General features: G+C 54.7%; 1 protein-coding gene across 12 annotated transcripts in view; it reads right to left on the reverse strand.

The window, feature by feature from the left end:
• Nucleotides 1–248: 248 nt before the first annotated feature.
• The window catches only part of PALD1 (phosphatase domain containing paladin 1), an 88445-nt gene continuing 70472 nt past the window's right edge, over nucleotides 249–18221 (reverse strand). For 10 of the 12 annotated variants that reach the window (XM_081824110.1, XM_081824107.1, XM_081824109.1 and 7 more), the window contains 3 exons: nucleotides 17168–17308; nucleotides 3479–3634; nucleotides 249–2022 (listed from right to left, as the gene is read on the reverse strand). In XM_081824110.1, coding sequence (XP_081680236.1) covers nucleotides 1870–2022; nucleotides 3479–3634; nucleotides 17168–17308 — 450 coding nt within the window. In that variant the 3' untranslated portion in view covers nucleotides 249–1869. Of the gene's footprint in view, nucleotides 2023–3478; nucleotides 3635–12867; nucleotides 14022–15426; nucleotides 15675–17167; nucleotides 17309–18221 lie in introns of those variants that run through there. The other 2 variants (XM_081824112.1, XM_081824117.1) reach the window with 2 other exon arrangements.

The following is an 18221-nucleotide window of genomic DNA, read 5'->3' on the forward strand; positions in this document are numbered from 1 at the left end:
TAGCATGAATTAGCCTATTGTGTGGCTTTCTTCAAGGAGGGGCTCAGCATGACAGCCCCAGGCATCCAAAGTGAGATGGTCACGCATGAAGGATGTGAAGGAAGGAGAGGGATGTCTGGAAAAACCTACCTTCTCCAAGAATCGGTGCTTTCAACTCACCTTGCCCACCCACCGCTACTCTGAAGGAGCCAGGACCACAGCTCACATCAGTTCTAGAATATACTACAGACATCAGCAGGCAGGCACACTTTACATTTAGCCATTTTTAATGCTCAAAAGCTCTGTACAAAATAAAGTCACAAATGAGTCCTCACAACACCCCTGTGAGGTAGGTAGGCAAGTATTATTCTCCCATTTTACAAATGGGGAAACTGAGGCAGAGAGGCAAAGTGACCAGCCCGTGGTCCCAGCACAGCTGAAAGTCAGGGTCAACTGTGAGAACACAGAGGATCCCTCCCAGTTCAGCCTGATCTGTGACCCCTCATCTAGACTTTGTCTGCAAAGAAATGAAAACTTTTTAATTCATGCAAAAATAAAAACAAAAACAAATTCGAAAAGGTAGTGAACAGACATACAGTAGTTTTGCAGAAGATTTCAGCCAAGATGGCCAAATATTTTCCACTAGGTAGATGTGAACAACTCTGGCCTCTCCTGCTGAGACCAGAGACGTGTCCACTGGTTTTCTGCAGAAGTGCATGCGTCCAACCAGGGAGGGCTCCCAGGCCGCCACGAGCCAGGCCCAGGGCGGGCAGCCTCCACACCGGTCAGCCCCCGGGGCTTCGGCGGACAGTGGTCCCCAGAGGAAGAGCTGCACGACTCACCTCCACAGGGCCGGCCCTTCCAGCAGCCTTCCCACGGTGGGGACAGAGCTGTTCCTGAGGCCTCCCGCTCCTCAACCCTCGGCCCCTCTGCTCCCTCTGGAGGGAAGCTCAGGGGTCCTCAGCCAGGATGGTCTGAAACCCCCCCTTAGCCCACTCGCATGCTCCACTGTTCACTCAGGGCCCCCCAGCGGTCCTCGGGGCTCCTGCTGCAGCGGAGGGGGACCTGGGGCCACCTGGGTGGCCAGGGCGGGGAAAGTGCGGTAGGACCAGCTGCAGGGAGCCTGGGCTTCCTCAGCACTGCCCGCCCTGGCTCCCTGGGAAATGGGGCAGGCCTCTTCCATAGGGCTGCATCCATCTTCTAGAAGCTCCTTCCTCCCGAGAGGGACTCCTCCCTTCTAGCTCCCTGGGGACCTCCACAGTCCCGCCAGCCCCAGGGGAGGGGGAGGGGAAGGAAGGAGAGGCAGAGCCTCCACCAGACCCAGCAGGCCACGCCGTTGCGCTTCTCGGGGTCTCCAGGTTGGAGATGGGGCACGAGAGGCAAGGAAACTGGGTGAAGCTGCCACTGAGGTGACAAATCCACCAGAGCCCTGTCTGTTCCCCAGGGACCGGGGGCCCCAGGGCAGTGCTCAGGCAGCAACAGGGGAGAGGCCAAGCGGGGAGGGCAGCAAGAGAAAGCAAGCGGGAAACCGGCTCCACACCCCAGGCTGTCAGGACCGCTGTGAGGTGGCCGAGGAGGGTGCGCGTGGCCGCAGCGAGTAGCTCTGCTCGGCTACTTGGGGACCGAGCTCCCTGGAAGCCGTCTGCGGTCTGCAAGGCACGCGCGCCTGTTGTTCACAAGTGTAACCGTGCACTACTCGTCCTATAAAAAGCTCTTTTTAAAACAGGGTCCCAACCCCGCCCCAGTCTCTCCTGGGGCCTGGGTTCCTCGGGACCACTCCCCGTGAAGAGCACCTGGAGCATCCCCAGCCTGCATGGAGCTCCGTAGGAGGAGGCGGGTAGGGGCAGGGGCAGGGGCGGGCAGGGGCAGGGGTGGGGTGGGGAGCCCACCCTACAGGAAGTCCCCAGCGGCGGAGGGCTCGGGCCAGCGGTTCTGCTCCTGCCACCGGCAGCGCAGCCTGGAGAAGGGCTGGTCCTGCCCGCTCTCGAGCTCGGGGAAGCCCAGCTGGTTGAGGATCTCATAGACTCCGGCCTTCGATGCCACCTGGGGGAGACAGCAGAGCTGGGGGCTGTAGTCCCAGGGAAAGAGGCTGTCATCCAGGTCCACCCGCCCCCTCCACATCACCACGCCCTCCTCCCCTCGGCAGGCTCTAGATCACACAGCTGAGCCTGGGGCCCAGAGCTGCCTTCCACCAGCTCAGCAACCTGAGCAAGTTTGCATTTTCACTACCACGAGCTTCAGCTTCCTCATCATGGGGACAACTGTCTCTACCTCCCGGGACGATGCTGGAGGGCTCCAGAAACACAGAAAGCACCCAGCAGATAGTAAGGAAGAGGAGAGCAGCGCAGGAAGCCAAGTACCCCTGTGCCCACGCAGCCCTGATGTTCCCATTGAGACACTAGGGGTCACGGGCCCAGTGGCTCATGGGCATTACAGCCGGGGCCCCCACGGAGGGCTAGAGAAGGCGGTGTGGGTGTGGGAGCCAGCAAGCAACCCTGTGGCTGTGTGTTCCGGCCGTAGACCAGGCAGGTCTGTCACAGGCCTCCCCTCAGGCGGGCAGGGGGGGGCCTCCTTGGACGTTCTCCATGCAACCCTGTGGCCCAGGGCCTGGGAGACACAACCCATTCAGTGACCAGCCCCCCTCTCTCTCCACCATCTTAGGAGATGGGGAGGATGCAGGCTCCACTCACCAGGGGCAACCTTCACCCCCACCCTCCACGCATCCGCAGGAGGGAGGGACAGAGGGCCCCTGCGGCGGGAGCCCACACTCCTGACTGGAACAGCTCTCGCCTTTCTATGTCTAGAACATGCACCACCTAGTTTCAGCTGGTTCAAGCTCCTGCCCAGCCCCTGGTTCTCCCAATGTCCACTCTCCAAGCAGAACCCAAGCAGAAGTGTCCTAGGTTCCCCACGACCTCCATCCCACCCAGGGGTCCAAAGAGGAAGCCAAGTCCAGGCCTGCTCAAGAGGATGGCCCCAATGTGGCCTTGGGTCCCCTGACTCAACACTCATCCTCGAAAGGACCACCCTTAAGGCTGTCTTCAGCTCACACAGGGCCTAGCACACGGCACCAGACGTATCTCATGGCATCCCCACCACGACGTTCTCAGGTGGCAGGGACAGCATCAAGACGATCTCTGCCTTCAGGCTGAGGACAGCTAGAGGGAAGGGCCCACCTGTCCAAGGTCACGGCTGGAAGGTGGCAGGGGCCAGGCCACCACGCCGTCCTGCCCCTCGCAGGGCACAAGGGAGGAGGGAACACAAGAATGGGCACGAAGCACGCAGGTCACCTCAGCCCTGGGGATGCCCAGAGCAGGGCCGGGCCTAGCACACTGCCCTGTGCCGTTCCCCACACCACCCCCCTTCTCACTGATTCATGCCTCCGACTTCCCCCAATGGCCGGCCACGTGCAGACGCCGGGCCGGACACCCAACGCTGAACGAGACACAATCCTGATCCTGGAAGCTTCCCGCGGGGGCCGCGTGGGGCGGCCTCTCACCTGCCGCATCCACGAGCTGAAGGGCCTCTGCCAGGAGTCAGCCTTCTCCAGGTGGAGGTAAGCGTTGAAGAGCACCAGGTACACGTAGCGCTCCAGGTACTGCAGGCCCCGCAGCAGCAACCTCCCGGCCTCCGGCTCCGATTTGGCCGCTTTTGCCTGGAGGACGGCAGAGGGTGAGAGTCCAGCGGGGCCTCGCCCCCCACCCCCAGCCACGGACACAGCACACACACAGACACACAGACACACACGGACACACAGCACCAGGGCTGGGACGGGAGGGTTTTGCACAGCGAGGCCCACGGCATGGCCCCGGCTCAGGTTCCACAGGAAGGCAGTGGACGGCAAGGCTAAGCCATCGGGGCTCTGACCGTGGACACAGCAGGGCCTCCCCTCCGCCCCTGAGGCCTGGGCTCTGCGGCCTCCAGTGGCTCCCAGGCAGGTGAGCGCGTCTCTGCCTGGGAGGGGGACCCGCATCTTGGCCTCTGACCCCAACTCGTCCTTAACGGACCTCCTTGCCCATTTCTCAAATGGCTCCGGATCAGGGGCAGAAGGGGGTGAATCCAGCCGTCCGGCCCCGGCCCCACCCTCCTCAAGGCTGGAATAGATCCTAGAAAGGCCACCAGGGCTGGGGGCAACGAAAGATACGGAGGCTGAGGAGAGAAAGAGGTGCGTGTGCTGGGTCGGGGGGCATTGGTGCTTTTAACAAGCCATCCTGAGCACCTTCTAAGAACGGTACCAGGCCACGTGCCAGGGGGAGAAGGAACCGCCACGCCACGTGACTGGAGATAGGCTTCCCAGAGAGCGTGGGATGTGGCTGGGCCGTGCGGGCCGGCAGGGTTGGGGTGGAGAGAGCCAGCAGCCCATGAGGCGGCACAGAGGTGTGGACGGTGCCCAGCAGGCGGGACCCGAAAGGCGCTGGCCTGACTGGATCGAGGGTGTGAAGGGACAAGAAGGGGAACTGGGCTGGCAGGCAACTGTGGAAGCCCACGCTCTACTCCAGTCCAGCTTCCCAGCCTGGCAGGCGGATGCCGGGGCCCCAGCCCAGACCCATCAGAGCAGAGCCTGAGAGACACGGGCCTACGCGATCCTGAGAAGCTCCCCGGGGACTCTCTGCAGCCAGGGTGGAGCCCCGTGGCTTTAGCTCAGGGGAGTCACTGAAGGTGTAGGGGCAGGAGTGACCTCTGAACGGAAGACTCACAGGAGGCTAATGCTTAGGAGGAAGGGGACTTAAATGGGGTCTTCTTGAGGCTTTCTCAGCGTGGGCATCGGTGGGCACCCCAAGGCACACAGAGTCAGCTTCCCTGTAGCACGGTGTCCTTGCCGCCATGCCTGAGTTGCTCCTGTGACCCACCACGGACGTGCAGCCCGCCCTGGAGGGGAAGGCCACACCTCACCCCACACCCTCCAGGCGTCCATCTGGACCCACAGCAGCTCTCTGTGCACCAGGAAGAAGACAGAGCCCAGGGGCCGTCCCCTCAGGCGCCAGGAACATCCTCGGAGGGCACAGCCAGCCCCAGGCCCCCGGGAACCAGGAAGGGTGACCTCCCCACAGCTGGGCCGCAGCTGAAAGCCTTCCTGCTCGGCACACCTCAGCCCAGTGGGTCTCCTCTGGAAGGCTCCAGGGTGGGCCCGCGCCCCTGACACGACATGACCCATAGCCCCAAGAACCAGGAGCTGGAGTGGGCCCGTCTGCAGGGCCTGTGGTCCCCCACCTCTCACTTCCGCCTCAGCTAACAGCCTTCCCAGGCTCGAGTGAGCGCTCGGTAGGAAGGAGTTCTGGGGCACTGGGGATGGGGCAGGGGCGGGAGGTGGAGAGAGGATGGGGCCCCGGATGGGCGAGGGGCCCATACCCACTGCCCTGACTCCCTGCGAGACACGGCTCTGGGCTCGGTGCTGCCATCGAAACTCTCAGCTCCCAGGTTTCTGGAGGTAGGATTGCTCAGGTACGTAAGGTACGAGGAAGCGCCTGTAAACCGTGAATGGCCACAGCAAGTCATAGCACAGAGGAGAAAGCTGTAACATGGGGGTGATGTGTGCATGGGCCCCGCCTGCAGTGACCCTCGTGGGCGGGGGCAGCGGGAGAGGGCAACGGCAGAGCAGCCGGACCAAGGGATCAAGACAGGGTGGGGGGCAGCCGGCCCACGGAGGGCATCAAAGAGGCAGCGATATCTGAGGTGGGTTGGGGGGCAGAAAGGTGCCCTGAGAAGGGGAGGAAAGGGGCCAGAGGGTGAGGTGTATCCAAGGTAGATGACACGGAAGAGGGCGCAGAGGGGGAGGCAATGGGGGGCGACCGGGGCCCAGAAGAGGGTGTGGAAGGCCAGCCAGGCCCTGATCCTACAGACAAAGGGGCCACCGAGGGCTTCTGACGGAGGTGAGGGTGGAAATGGCCCCAGGGCTGCTGCAGGAGCTGACTGGAGCAGGGGAGGGCAGGGTGCCTCTTGTTTTAAGGATCAACCAACCAGGTGCTCAAAAAAAAAAAAAAAGGCAATTCTGTTTAGAAATTAGGCAGTAGACACACACACACAAAAAAACAAACACGGTTTTACCTAGAGACAAAGTATGGCCAATACACCACCACTACCAGCCCGCTCTCCCAAAGGAGGATCATTCCGTGCTGCCCGGCACGGGGCACTCCCCACCCCATCCCTCCCACTGCCTTCCCCGTCTCCATCCCGGAGCTTCTTGAAGGAGAGAAAATTACCCACAGTTCCACCAGACAAGAACCATTTTAAACTACTTTCAATTAGAGAGTGCTCAGGAAACATCCTTTGGGCGAGAAAAGCCCACGGTTCTGGGGCTGGCCCTCGGGCACAGTCACCTCAGCCCTGTCTTCTCCAAGCCCCCGCTCCCACGGGGACAGGGGCCTGCTGCTCCCAGAGACACCAGAGAGGACTGCGTCTGAGCAATATTCAGGGTGGTGAGGTTGGGTGATTCCTTCCGAGCCCTACTGGCAACGTAGGGTAGAATTATCCCTAAATTCAGACCGCAAGTAAAGGTGACAGCTGACACCCCCCCCAGAAGGTTCCATGGGCCCATCTTGCGCGATCACAGTCTGTGATTTGAGACAATGACCCATCTTCCTATCAAGGCCCTGGTTTCCTTAAAATCAGCCTATGTGGGTGGGCACTGTCTGGGGAGGAGGATAGGCCAGCCTCCTCCTGTTGATAAAAATAGTGGAGCTGTTTTTAAATGGCCTGGGAGGCCAGGCTGTCATTAGCTGTGGTGAAGCTGGACAAGGCTTCCTCATCCATTGGGACTGAGCCCTAAAATAGAAGAGGCCTAAGAAAGGTGGCCAGGGCGCTGGGCACTTCAGCTCTCTCAGGCCAGTGGTCAGCCAGCACCCACGTGGGCCCGGTGTTGCCAGCAGTAGCCCTCTTGAAGCTCCTCCCTTTGCTGGGCCGCGTGGAAGAGACCCACCAAGGCAGGGCTGATGCCCCTCCCCAGGTATGTCCAGGGTCTACCACACACCACATGCCAGGCTGAGCATGTCACATCCAGAGCGGAGTGTTAGATCCTAAAATGTCTCCTAGAGGGACACCCATTTTGCAGATGAGGCTGGGTAAGGCCAAGTAACTGCCCAATGTCAGAGTTCCCAGCTGGGACACAAATTCCAAACGCCCAGCTGTCTGACCACCCTGGGCCCTTTCGCCATCGTCAAGCTCAACCACACCCTGCCTCATGTTTGCCTCTATACCTTGACCCCACCATGCCCCCACCCACCCCCTCCCTTCCTCCTGCCTGGAAAGCCCTTCCCCTCCACCAGGCCTGGCCCTGTTCCACTCATCTCTCCAGGCCCAGGCCAAGCCCCTGCTCTCCTGAAGCCTGCTCTGAGTGCTCCAGCCTCCAGCGTCTTCTCGGCCTCCTCTACTCCCCAAGGAATGATCAGTCTGGAAAACAAGCCTGGGGGCAAGCACCAGATTAGAATGAGGTTTACATCTTCCCTGACCCCCCCCGCCCCCCCTCGAATGTCAGGGTCAGGACACAGACTAGGCATGCAGTAGTCACCCAGCTGGTGGATGAGCACTGACTCCCCAGGCCCTCTCAGCCAGTCTCATGCTTCCAATGCCATCTGGAATCTAGAGTCCAGACGGGACACTGGGGACCCCACATGCACGCCTCCACCCCCGGGGATCCAAACTCCATGCTGAATGGAGACTCCAAGCACGCTGCCGTGCTTGAGGGCTCCAGGTAGGTTATCGATCCAGCTTCTCCAACTCACAAAACATGTCCCAGGCGAACCTCCTGAGCTCCCCCAAAACCTGCCCGTCCACATGTCTGTGCATCTTAATGTCTATCCTTCTTGCTGCTCAGGCCAAAACCTGGCCTTCCTCCCTAACTTCGCCCTTTCTCGGCCCCACATCCAACCAGTCAGGGCATCCTCCCAGCTGCTGCTCGCCTCTTACCACCTCAGGCCAAGCCGCCTCACCTCAGTGACAGCGGCTGACTGGCCTCCCTGGCCCCCCCTACCCCCACTTCTGCGGCCTAGTCCCAACACAGCCCCAGAGTGAGCCTGCTAGAACCTTAAGTGGGCACCTCTGCTCAACCCGCTGCACAGGCCCCCGCTGGCACTCACAGTAGAAGCCGACGTCTGTGTAATCATCTGTGCGATCCCAGAGCAGGCCCCATCCCACCTGCCCCCGTAACGTCTGACCTCGTCTCCTGCCCCTCAAACATACCAGGAAGCCCCCCCCCTCAGGGCCTTTGCACTTGCCGTATCCCTCTGTCTGGGTGTTGGCATGGCTCCCCCACTCAACCCCCTCACGTCTGTGTTCAAACACTACCTTTTCATCAAGCCCCTTCTTGAGCCAGACCCCATGTAAAACTGCAACCCCCCAGCCCCACAGACGTATCACGACCTGATACAACGTGACTTTGACTTGTGTCTTGTTCCTTGTGTGTCTCCCTCCCTGGAGTGTGGGTTCCATGAGGGCAGGAACTTCCCTGTGCTGTTCATGAGGTATCTCCAGAACTAGCACAGTGCCTGGCACTCAGGAATCCTAAGAGAAATGTCTGCCGAATCGGGGACCAATGAATACTTCTATCTCCCATTTTTATTAAGCCCTGCATCACAGACTGCCCGGGGTCACCTAGATCAACGCTTCTGCTTTCCAGAAGGGGAGACCGAGGTCAAAGAGGTGAACTGACCTGCCAGCGTCGCATGGAGAGCTGGACGCAGCCCAGGCCATGGGAAAACAGAGCCCAAGGAGAGAAACAAGAAAAAGCGAGGCCAGGCTCAGGGCCTGAGTCAATCCAAGCCAGACGACACCCCCATTACTGGAGTCTGCCTGCTGCCCTTTCCCTGACCCACTCAATATGAATGAGCATGGAAGGCCTGGTGGTCTCTGCTGTCCAGCTGGGCAGGCAGCTGACAGCCCTCAAAGACGGCTAGTCTCTAAGGGGCGAGGTCCCAGAGCGCTGACCCCATCATCCTTCTCAAAGCTCAGTGCCACCCACTCCTCGTCAGACACTGGCCCCAAGCAGTGTCAGCCGCTTCCAGGGGCTTTCTGTGAGTCCCTGCAAACTCCCCTCAGGCCTGTCCTGGGGCCTCGAGCACAAGGAAGCTTTCTCTACCTAGGAAAATGGCCCTTGGCCCATAGACAAGTAATCAGTTTTCCAAAGAAAACATTCTTTTTTTAAGATTTTATTTATTTATTTGAGAGAGAACATGAGAGCGAGAGAGAGCACGAGCAGGGGAAGGGACAGAGGGAGAAGCAGGCTCCCCACTGAGCAAAGAGCCCCATGTGGGACTCGATCCCAGGACCCTAGGATCATGACCTGAGCCGAAGGCAGATGCTTAACCGACTGAGCCACCCAGGCGCCCCCAAAGAACACATTTTATTCAGTACTTCCAAAGCAGGAATGGACTAAACCCGGCACCACGGGCTTCTCGGTGCACCATTCATTCCATAAACGTCGTTTACCCCTAGGTCAGGCTCTGGGATGCGGTGCCAAGACATGGCCCTCAGGATCCCACTGCCCTGCACATAAGCTAGTGAGTTGGCCAGGTGTCCCAACCCCCCTGCCCACCGCACCCTATATACCCCACCCCTACTTCATCTTGTACCCAGGCTGTGCTCACCGCCACCCTTCCAGGCAGGTAGAGAAGCAACGGTGACCCCAAGTGACAGATGGGAAAGGAGAGGCCCAGGCAGGCCAAAGCAATTCGCCCAGGGGAGTGCAGGGAGTTCCCAGCAGAGCCCAGGCTAGAACTCGGGGCTTCCGACCTAGACTCAGGGCATTTTTGGGTGGCTGGAGAAGAGTGTCCTCTCCTGGCGGCCCAACAATGTGGACAAAGAACAAAAAGGTATAAGGAAGGGTAGGAGTCAGTCTTCCTATTTAATCACATGGTGACTTCTTCAACCTTCCGCCCATTCGTCTGCTCACTAGACGGACGTCTGTGGAGCCCCACCTGTGCCAGGCAGAGTCTGGGGGTCAGGGGGTAAGAGACAAGCCCTGGCCCAGCAGAAGAGAGACCAGCAGCAGAGACGGCGCCCCTGGTGACGACCACAAGGCTGACAAAGGCAGCAGTGAGCACAAAGGCAGGGTCTCCTTGATGGGGACCCCCCGAAAGCTCCAAGCCTGACGGTGCACACGTAGGAACAAGCCTGGCTCCCGGCAGGTGCTCAGGGCATGTTTGCTGTCGGATAAAGCAGGAAGTCCCCCTGGAGGGTGGAGACTGTTCCTGCTCAGCCACACCACGGGAAGGACGGGAAAGCAGAGAGGTCTCAGCTCTGAGAACACGTGCCCTACACACACATGCACACAACATGCATGCACACGCGTGCACACGCACACACAGGCATGCGCACAACACACGCACACGCACTTCGAGCAGCCGCTCGTCCACCCACTGGCTCTATTTTGGGCTGGGTGTGAAAGAGCCCTGGGAAGCAACCCTTTCCTTCCATCATAGTTTATGTGACAGCTCAGTTCCAGGGCTGCGCTAATTGCACGGCCCAGGCCCTGGAGACACATTACCTATTGGAATGAGGTCTCCAGGGAACAACTCTGGCCAAGCCAGAGTCGTGGAGAGACTGAGAGGGACCCCACCTGGGGCTCAGAGCCAGAGCTGTCTCACTCTGTATTTTTCTGAATACCCTTTGTCTTTGGGGGCACCAAGCTGAACCTCTGACCTTTTGGCAACTCTGCACCAACCCAGGGCAGCACGTACAGTAGGCCCTGGTGGCTTCCTCACTGGCCCCTTCCTTTCCACCCCCCACAACAAAACTGCCCCAAGTGTCATGGCCATCGGGGAGGAAAGGAACACAGGCCGAGGAGTTGGGAGATAGGTTCTGGTCCTGCCTCAAGCTGATCACGGTGTCATTAGGCCTCACTGTCTTCCTCAGTAAATTGGTCTAGTAAAACCTACCGTCACCTCCTTACCAGCTACTCTGAGGACCAAAGGAGACAAAAGAGTAAGTTCTTAGAAAGCAAAAAGCACTGCTCAAAGTTAGAGATCTACAGACGAAATCTCAATTCGAGACCAAAAGACATCTTATTATATCTCTCTGTGTGGCTACTTTTATCTCAGTTTTTCTTCAAACTCTTTCTGAAGGGACAGACGGGAGACACATTAGACTGTTTTAAACACAGAACACTAAGAATTAACGTCACCAGCCAAGGCTAAGGAAAAGGCCCCTGGCATTAATGATTCTAGCAGGACTTCCTCCAGGAGCCCTGACCTTGGTTTCTGTCACAAATATTTTTCCCTTTCCAGGCCCAGCAGGAAACAACTAATTCACCAGATGGTGTCCCCACCGTGGGCTGGTGGTCATCCCAGATTCTCCTGAGCCTAGGGCCCAGCTTTGTCACCTCTATCACAACCTCACGGAGTGGCTTAGTTCAAAGAGCTTTCTCTTTCTTTTTTCCTTTTGAGGTGGTTTTTAAAATGCCCTAGCATTCTGGCCCCCTCACACACATAGCGTTGGTCAGGTCCCGGCCCAGGCTCACTGACGCTCTAGAGAGTGGAGGACACATAGCTGGGCTGCAACCCGCAGAGGCCAGGCAGCCTGGGACAGGCCCAGGCAGAGAGGGGAGTCAAGGCTGTCGGACCAGGGAAGGCCTGTCTCTGTGGAAAATGTACGTACAGTTTTAGTCCCATCCCCCCTCTGTGCCTATGACCTGAGTCTGCAATGTGCTCTTGTCCTCTAGCCTTCTCAGGCTGGGAACACAAGGGCATGGGTCGTGGCTTCTAGTTCTGATTCCCCCACCGCCCCCAGCAGCAGGGCTTGAGGTGGGAGGAAGGCGGGGCCTCCTCCAACTTGGGCGGCAGGATGGCGGGGCGGAGAGGGCCCGATCTGGGAATCCGGGTCTGGGGTCTCGCTCTCCTCCTGCCATCCACCAGCTGTGGGTTCTTGGGCAAGCCCAGCGCCTCCCTTCCTCAAATGCAAACATGGATGTGATGGTACAGAATGCTCTTCATCAGGCACAGATACAGAGTAAGGACTGAGCCAGACCGTGGATGTGAAAATGCACAGTGAGCCATGGGTGGGGGGGGGGACCTCCCACGCTGTCTCTGATTCGGGACGTATGGGGGGGGCTTGGTCCCCTGGCCTCCAGCACTGGCCTCTAGCAACTCCCAACCTCCCCTCAGGAACCCCTCCATCTTCCTTCTCCCAGCCCACCCCGGTCACCCAGACCCTCATCACAGACTTCAGGTTCATCTGAGTCTAGAGGAACCCGAGAGCTCACCAAACCCAACATCCTTCCCCTCAGCTTTAGAAAAGCACCTCCCAAACCTCCTTTGAATGTGAGCAAGTCAAGTGAAAACCCAAGCTCTGGCCCTGCCTTCCTGCCTCCACCACACCTCAGTGCGGAGGATCTTTCTGGAATTACTGCAGTTAGTTAACGGAGGGGGAATGAGAGAGCCAGCATACCAGCATTTTGCAAACCCTCCGTGAAATAAAGAATCCAGGGGATGAGCACCAGCAGCTGCGCGGTCACAGAAGAGACCACGGGGCCTTCTGTACCCCCGTGGCAGCCCACAGCATCACCCGTGATCAGTTAGAACCAGGGGTGCAACTAACCAGGTCCAGACTGCGGATGACTAGGAAGCAACCCGCTTACCTCTGGGGTTACGCTTCTGGGGAATAAAAGGGGGAAGAGCTGCTCTAGATTCCATGGGCCACATCAGCCAAATGTGACATGTGGCTCTTGTTCGGATCCTGATCCAACTGCAAAAAGACTTTGTGAGACCACTGAGAAAATCTAAACATGGACCAGGTGCTGAGTGGCATGAAATAACTTTTAGAGGGTGGGGCCTGGGAGCGAGGATCTTTGCCTCTCAGCCCTGCTCTGATACCAACTCACATGGGACGCTACACAACCCACTCTCTAGCTCATCTGTCAACAGAGGGGACAAATGCTCTGTAAGTCTTTTAGCACTAAAATCTGAGGGTCCCTGTGGGGATTCTGAAGCTACAGGATATCACAGGACACTCTGGCCCTACACGGATCCTCAGAGCCCTCCCATTAGTTGAACGCTTGACGTGTGTCAGCCCTGTACTTCCGGTCCCTCGTGTCCTTCCCGCACACAGCCCTGCTGGGAAACAGTACTGATACAGCCTGGCAGGTGGGACACAGGCGGTCAGAGAGGATGAAGACGGCTGTCACCCACATCCACATTCCTTCTGCCAGTCAGCCCAGAACAATCCGGCCATTCCAGAGTCCACACACACGCATGCATGGAGCAGGCCAGAGGCCCCTTCTAATCTCAAGGCAGCTGGGGCAGCTCAGGCCATCCTGACCTCAGGCAGGACATACACTCTGGGCCTAGCCAGGCCAGGTCAAGTGCAGGGTGACCTTGGAGGAAAGACATTCTGCCTTTTCTGGCTAAAGGACATAGTGGCCTGGTCACCAAAAGCTGTGATTCACAAATCTGTGTCCATAACCAGTTTCACAGGTCTACAGGAACTTAGAAACACAGATCTGTTCAAGGACTCTTAACTACTCTGAGATCATGTCCATTCTACTTTTCTGGTACTAAAATATTCTTTCTTTTATGAAATGCCAACTGTGTAGATTGTAGTTAGGTTTTTAAATTTTTGCTTCTTTCTTTCCTTCCATCTCTCCTTTCTTTAAAATGGACACATTTAGCAAGGTTATATACTGGCAACCCTAGAAAGGTCCTTCCCTGTTTTAAACGGGCCTCTTGAATCCCAACTACCGGGATTGAGGTTGCTTTTAGCTCTTTCTTTGTTCTCTACCAGTAGTTCTAGGATCTCTAAGATTAGTGTCTTTCTAAGAAAATATATCAGACAGCGCCTTCCCTCTCTCTCTCCCATCCCGCTATCTGTCCACATCCAGGTACCCGGGAAAGGCTGTGGGAGGACACGGTGAGAAGGCAGCCATATATGCAAGCAGGATGAGAGAGCTCAGTGGAAACAAATTGGTCAGAACGTTCATCTTGGACTTTGCAGCCTCCACAATGTGAAAAAACAAATTTCTGTTGTTTAAGCCATGTGGTTGTGGTATTTTGTTGTGGCAGCCCCAGCTGAATAATGCACGTATGATGGCCTCTCCCTTCTCGAGGTTTCAGTCTCATCTGCAAAAGTGAGACAGTCACATTCTGTGAGGCCGGCAGGACCCTAACGCCAAACCGAACAAAGACATAAGAGACCAAGATCTCTTATGAACCTGACACAAAAATCCTCAACAAACCAAATCTAGCAACATTAAAGACGCACCATGACCAAGCAGGATTTATCCCAGAATGTAAGGTTGGTTTAATACCTTCAATTAAAATATCATACCATATCAATAGAATAAAGGGCAAAAAACAAGATAATCATCTCAACAGACATGGAAAAAGCATTTAACAATATTCACTATCTCCTCATGAAAAAAAACAAAAAAAACCACTCAGTAAACTAAGAATGGAAGGGAACTTTCTCAAGCTGACAAAGAGTATCTATGAAAAAGCTACAGTTAACATCAGATTTAATGTGAAAGGCTGAAAGCTTTCCCCCTAAGATCAGGAACAAGAGAGGGTGTCTGTGCTCGCTACTTTTACTTAACATTCTACTGGAGGATCTAGCCAGGGCAATTAAGGAAGAAAATTAAATAAAAGACATCCAAATTAGAAAGGAAGAAGCAAAACTATCTCTATCTGCATACGACATGATCTTGTAAACAGAAGATTCTAAGAAATTCACTAAAGAAAGTATCAAAACTAATGAATTAGTTTAGCAAGCTTGCAAGATAGAAGATCAATATACAAATATCACTTGTATCTCTATATAGTAACAATGAACAAACTAAAAAATGAAATTGAGAAATTAACTCCATTTACAATAACACAAAAGCAATAAGCTACTTATGAATAAATTCAATATAAGAAGTGTAAAACTCACCCTCTAGAAACTATAAAATATCTTGTAAAAAAAAACAAAGAAGTCCTACATAAATGGAAAGACATCTCATATTATGCATCAAAAGAGTAACTATTGTTAAGATGCCAATACTCCCCAAATTGATCTGCATCAAAATCCCTATCAAAATCTCAGTTGGCTTTTTTTTTTCTTTCAGAAATTAGCAAGTTAATCCTAAAATTCATATGGAAATACAAGGGACCCAGAACAGCCAAAATAAGTTCTGAAAAAGAAGTCGTACTTGGAGAACTCATTTCCTGATTTCAAAATTCACTACAATACTATGGTAATTAAGGCAGCAGTACTGGAATAGAACAGACAGATCAATGGAACAGGATTGAAATCTCAGAAATAAGCCCTCACATTTACAGTCAATGGATTTTTTTAGAGATGTCAAAATAATTCAATAGGGAAAGAATTGTTTTTTCAACACATGTGCTGGGACAACTGGATATCTCCATGCAAGAGAATGAAGCTGGATCTCTACCTCACACCATATATAAGAATTAACTCAAGATGAATCAAAGACTAAATATAAGAGCTACAACTATAAAATCTTGGAAGAAATCTACTTACCTCTTTGAGGTAAATTCTCATGACCTTAGATGAGGCATGACACCAACAACAGAATGTGATGTATCCATACAATAGAATATTAGTCACAGAAATGAACGAAGTAATGATCCGTGCTAGAACACGGATGAAACTTGGAAACATCATGCTGAGTGAAAGAAGCTGGTCACAAGGACCACATCTGTATGATTCCATTTTTATGAAATGTCCAGAATAGGCAAATCCATAGAGGCAGAAAGTAGATTCACGGTTGCCTAGGGTTGGGGAAGGGCGAAATGGGGTGATGAAAATGTTCTGTATCTGGTTGTGGTGATGGCCACACAGCTCTGTGAAAGTACTAAAAACTGTTCAATTGCACACTTTAAATAACTGGATCGTATGGTATGTGAATTCTATCTCCATAAAGCTGTTATTAAGAAGACAGCAAGAGGGTGAGACTCGACTGCAGCAGATCCCCCAGTGTGGCCCCCCACCAGGAGCATCAGTATCACCTAAGAGTTTTCCAGACCTACGGAATCAGAAACTCAGAACTGGAGCCCAGCAACGGGTTCTCCAGGTGATCTTGAAACTCAGTGCAGCTGGGGACTCCCGCTTAGACGAGGTGGTCCTCAACCTTGACTATGCATTGGGATCACCTAGGGAACTGTACAAAAAAACACTCACACGCTGGCCCCCCCAAGCAGACCTAGTAAATTAGACTCTCTATGGATGGAACTCAGGCATGGGAATGTTTCAAAGCTCCCGTGTGAAACTAGTATGGTGCCGCCCCCGCCGGGTGAAAAAGACTGCATTAGAGAGTGAAGGCCTTGTGTTCTTCAGTCTCTTTGAGAGTCTGACCCAGGCCCAGCTCACTAAGGCCACCTGGTGGCCATACTGGGGAATGACTATCTTGCTTCTGCTCCACCCCCACCCCACCCACCAATCCACCACCAGGGAGCCCTGGGATGGGGTTCAGGGATCCCTATCGTCCCACTGCTGAGGTCAGCAGCAGCCTGTCCTCTGGAACGGGGGTGGGTGAACGTGGTAATCAGAAGATAATGTCAAGTCATCTGACTGGGCCAGGAGAGCTGTGTAGGACAGAGCCCCACAGACAGCTAATGGAAAGGCACTTTTTTTTTCTAAATAGGCTGAAATTCTGGATTTTTACATAAAATTTGTACCTTTATGGAAACCGTTTCATTTTTGTCATTTCATGAGTTATCCAAACACAATTTTTAACTGAGGAGGTCAATCTGGGAGCCAGCCCCAGCCCGAGGGCAGCACAGACATACATAGGTCCTGAGTGGGCAGTCATGCGGCATCAGCCATTAAAACACTGAACGGCTGCCCTGCTGGTCATTAAATGGCCACCTGCCAAGCCCCGGGAGTGGCCCCATCTACCAACCTGACTCCTGCCCTGGACCCTCGACACCGCCCACGACCCAGAACCGGAAGGGTTAACATCTGACACCACAGGGGTCAGGACAGGGCGTTAGTTCTGACTGGCCACATCCTTGACTGGTCCCAGGGCTGCCACAGCTGTCAAACACTCTGAACATCACCAGCGCATACACCTCGTCAAGCACTCCCGAATCAGGCAAGGGTGAGTTGGGGCTGGGCGCGTTTCCATTTCACAGGTCACATCCAGGAGGTGAGGAAGTAACAGAACCGATGAGGGCCCCACGGGAGCCCTAGCCACCTCACATCCAGTCAGCCACAACCTCTCTGTGCACTAGGGGAGGGGCACATGGGTCAGGGCGAGGCTCACCTGGCGGTAGGTGCAGATGATGATCTCCCGCAGGTGGTAATGCATGGGGGTCATGGTCTCACTGACTGTGTCCAGGGCCGCATCTACCTCCTTCTTCACGCGGTGCCCCTCAGGTAGCAGCTGCACCACCTTCATCACCACCTGGGGCCAGGGGAACACAGAGAAAACCAAGGGGGGTAGGTGAGGCCGCCAGCCCCAGCAACAGACTCACCCCCCACGAAGGAAAACCTCAAGGCCCATCTCAACAGTGGTGCTGGGAAAATTGGATATTCATGTGCAAATGTAACTCAAAACAGATCAAAGACATAAACACAAAGCTAAAACCACAAAACTCTTAGAAGAAAACAGAGAGGAAAACTTCATGACGTTGCATGTGGCAATGACTTCTTGGACAGGACATCAGAAGCACAGATGACAGAAGAAAATGACACCATCAACAGCGTAAAAAGGCAACCAACAGAATGAAAGGAAATATTTGCAAATCGCATATCTGCTAAGGGATTGATATCCAGAATATACTGAAAAATTCCCATGACTCAACAACAAAGCAAACCAAATCAAAAATGGGCAAAGAACTTGAACAGACATTTCCTCATAGAAGACATGCAGGTGGCCAATGAGCACATGGAAAGATGCTCAGCATCACTCATCATCAGGGAAAGGGGACTCAAAACCACAATAAGATGCCACCTCACATCCACCAGGATGGCAACTATCAGAACAGAAAACAACAAGTGTTGGCAAAAACGTGGAGAAACTAAACCTCTTGTGCTTTGCTGGTGGATATGTTGCCACAGACAACAATACGGCCGTTGTTTAAAAACTAAACAGGTTACCGTATGATCCAGCAATTCCACTTCTGAAAGTGCAAGCAGATATCTGAACAGGGATTTGTACTCCTGTAGTTCATAGCAGCATGACTCACAATCACCAAAGGGTGACAAGAACCCAAGTGTCCACCGACAGATGAGTGGATGAACAAAATGTGGTCCATACGTACAATAGGATAATACTCAGCCTGAAAAAGGTGCGAAAGCTAACAGACCCTCAACAT

The sequence above is a fragment of the Leptonychotes weddellii genome, chromosome 6 (genome assembly GCF_054177405.1).
Source record: "Leptonychotes weddellii isolate Sample4059 chromosome 6, ASM5417740v2, whole genome shotgun sequence".
In the NCBI taxonomy this organism is placed as follows: domain Eukaryota; kingdom Metazoa; phylum Chordata; class Mammalia; order Carnivora; family Phocidae; genus Leptonychotes; species Leptonychotes weddellii.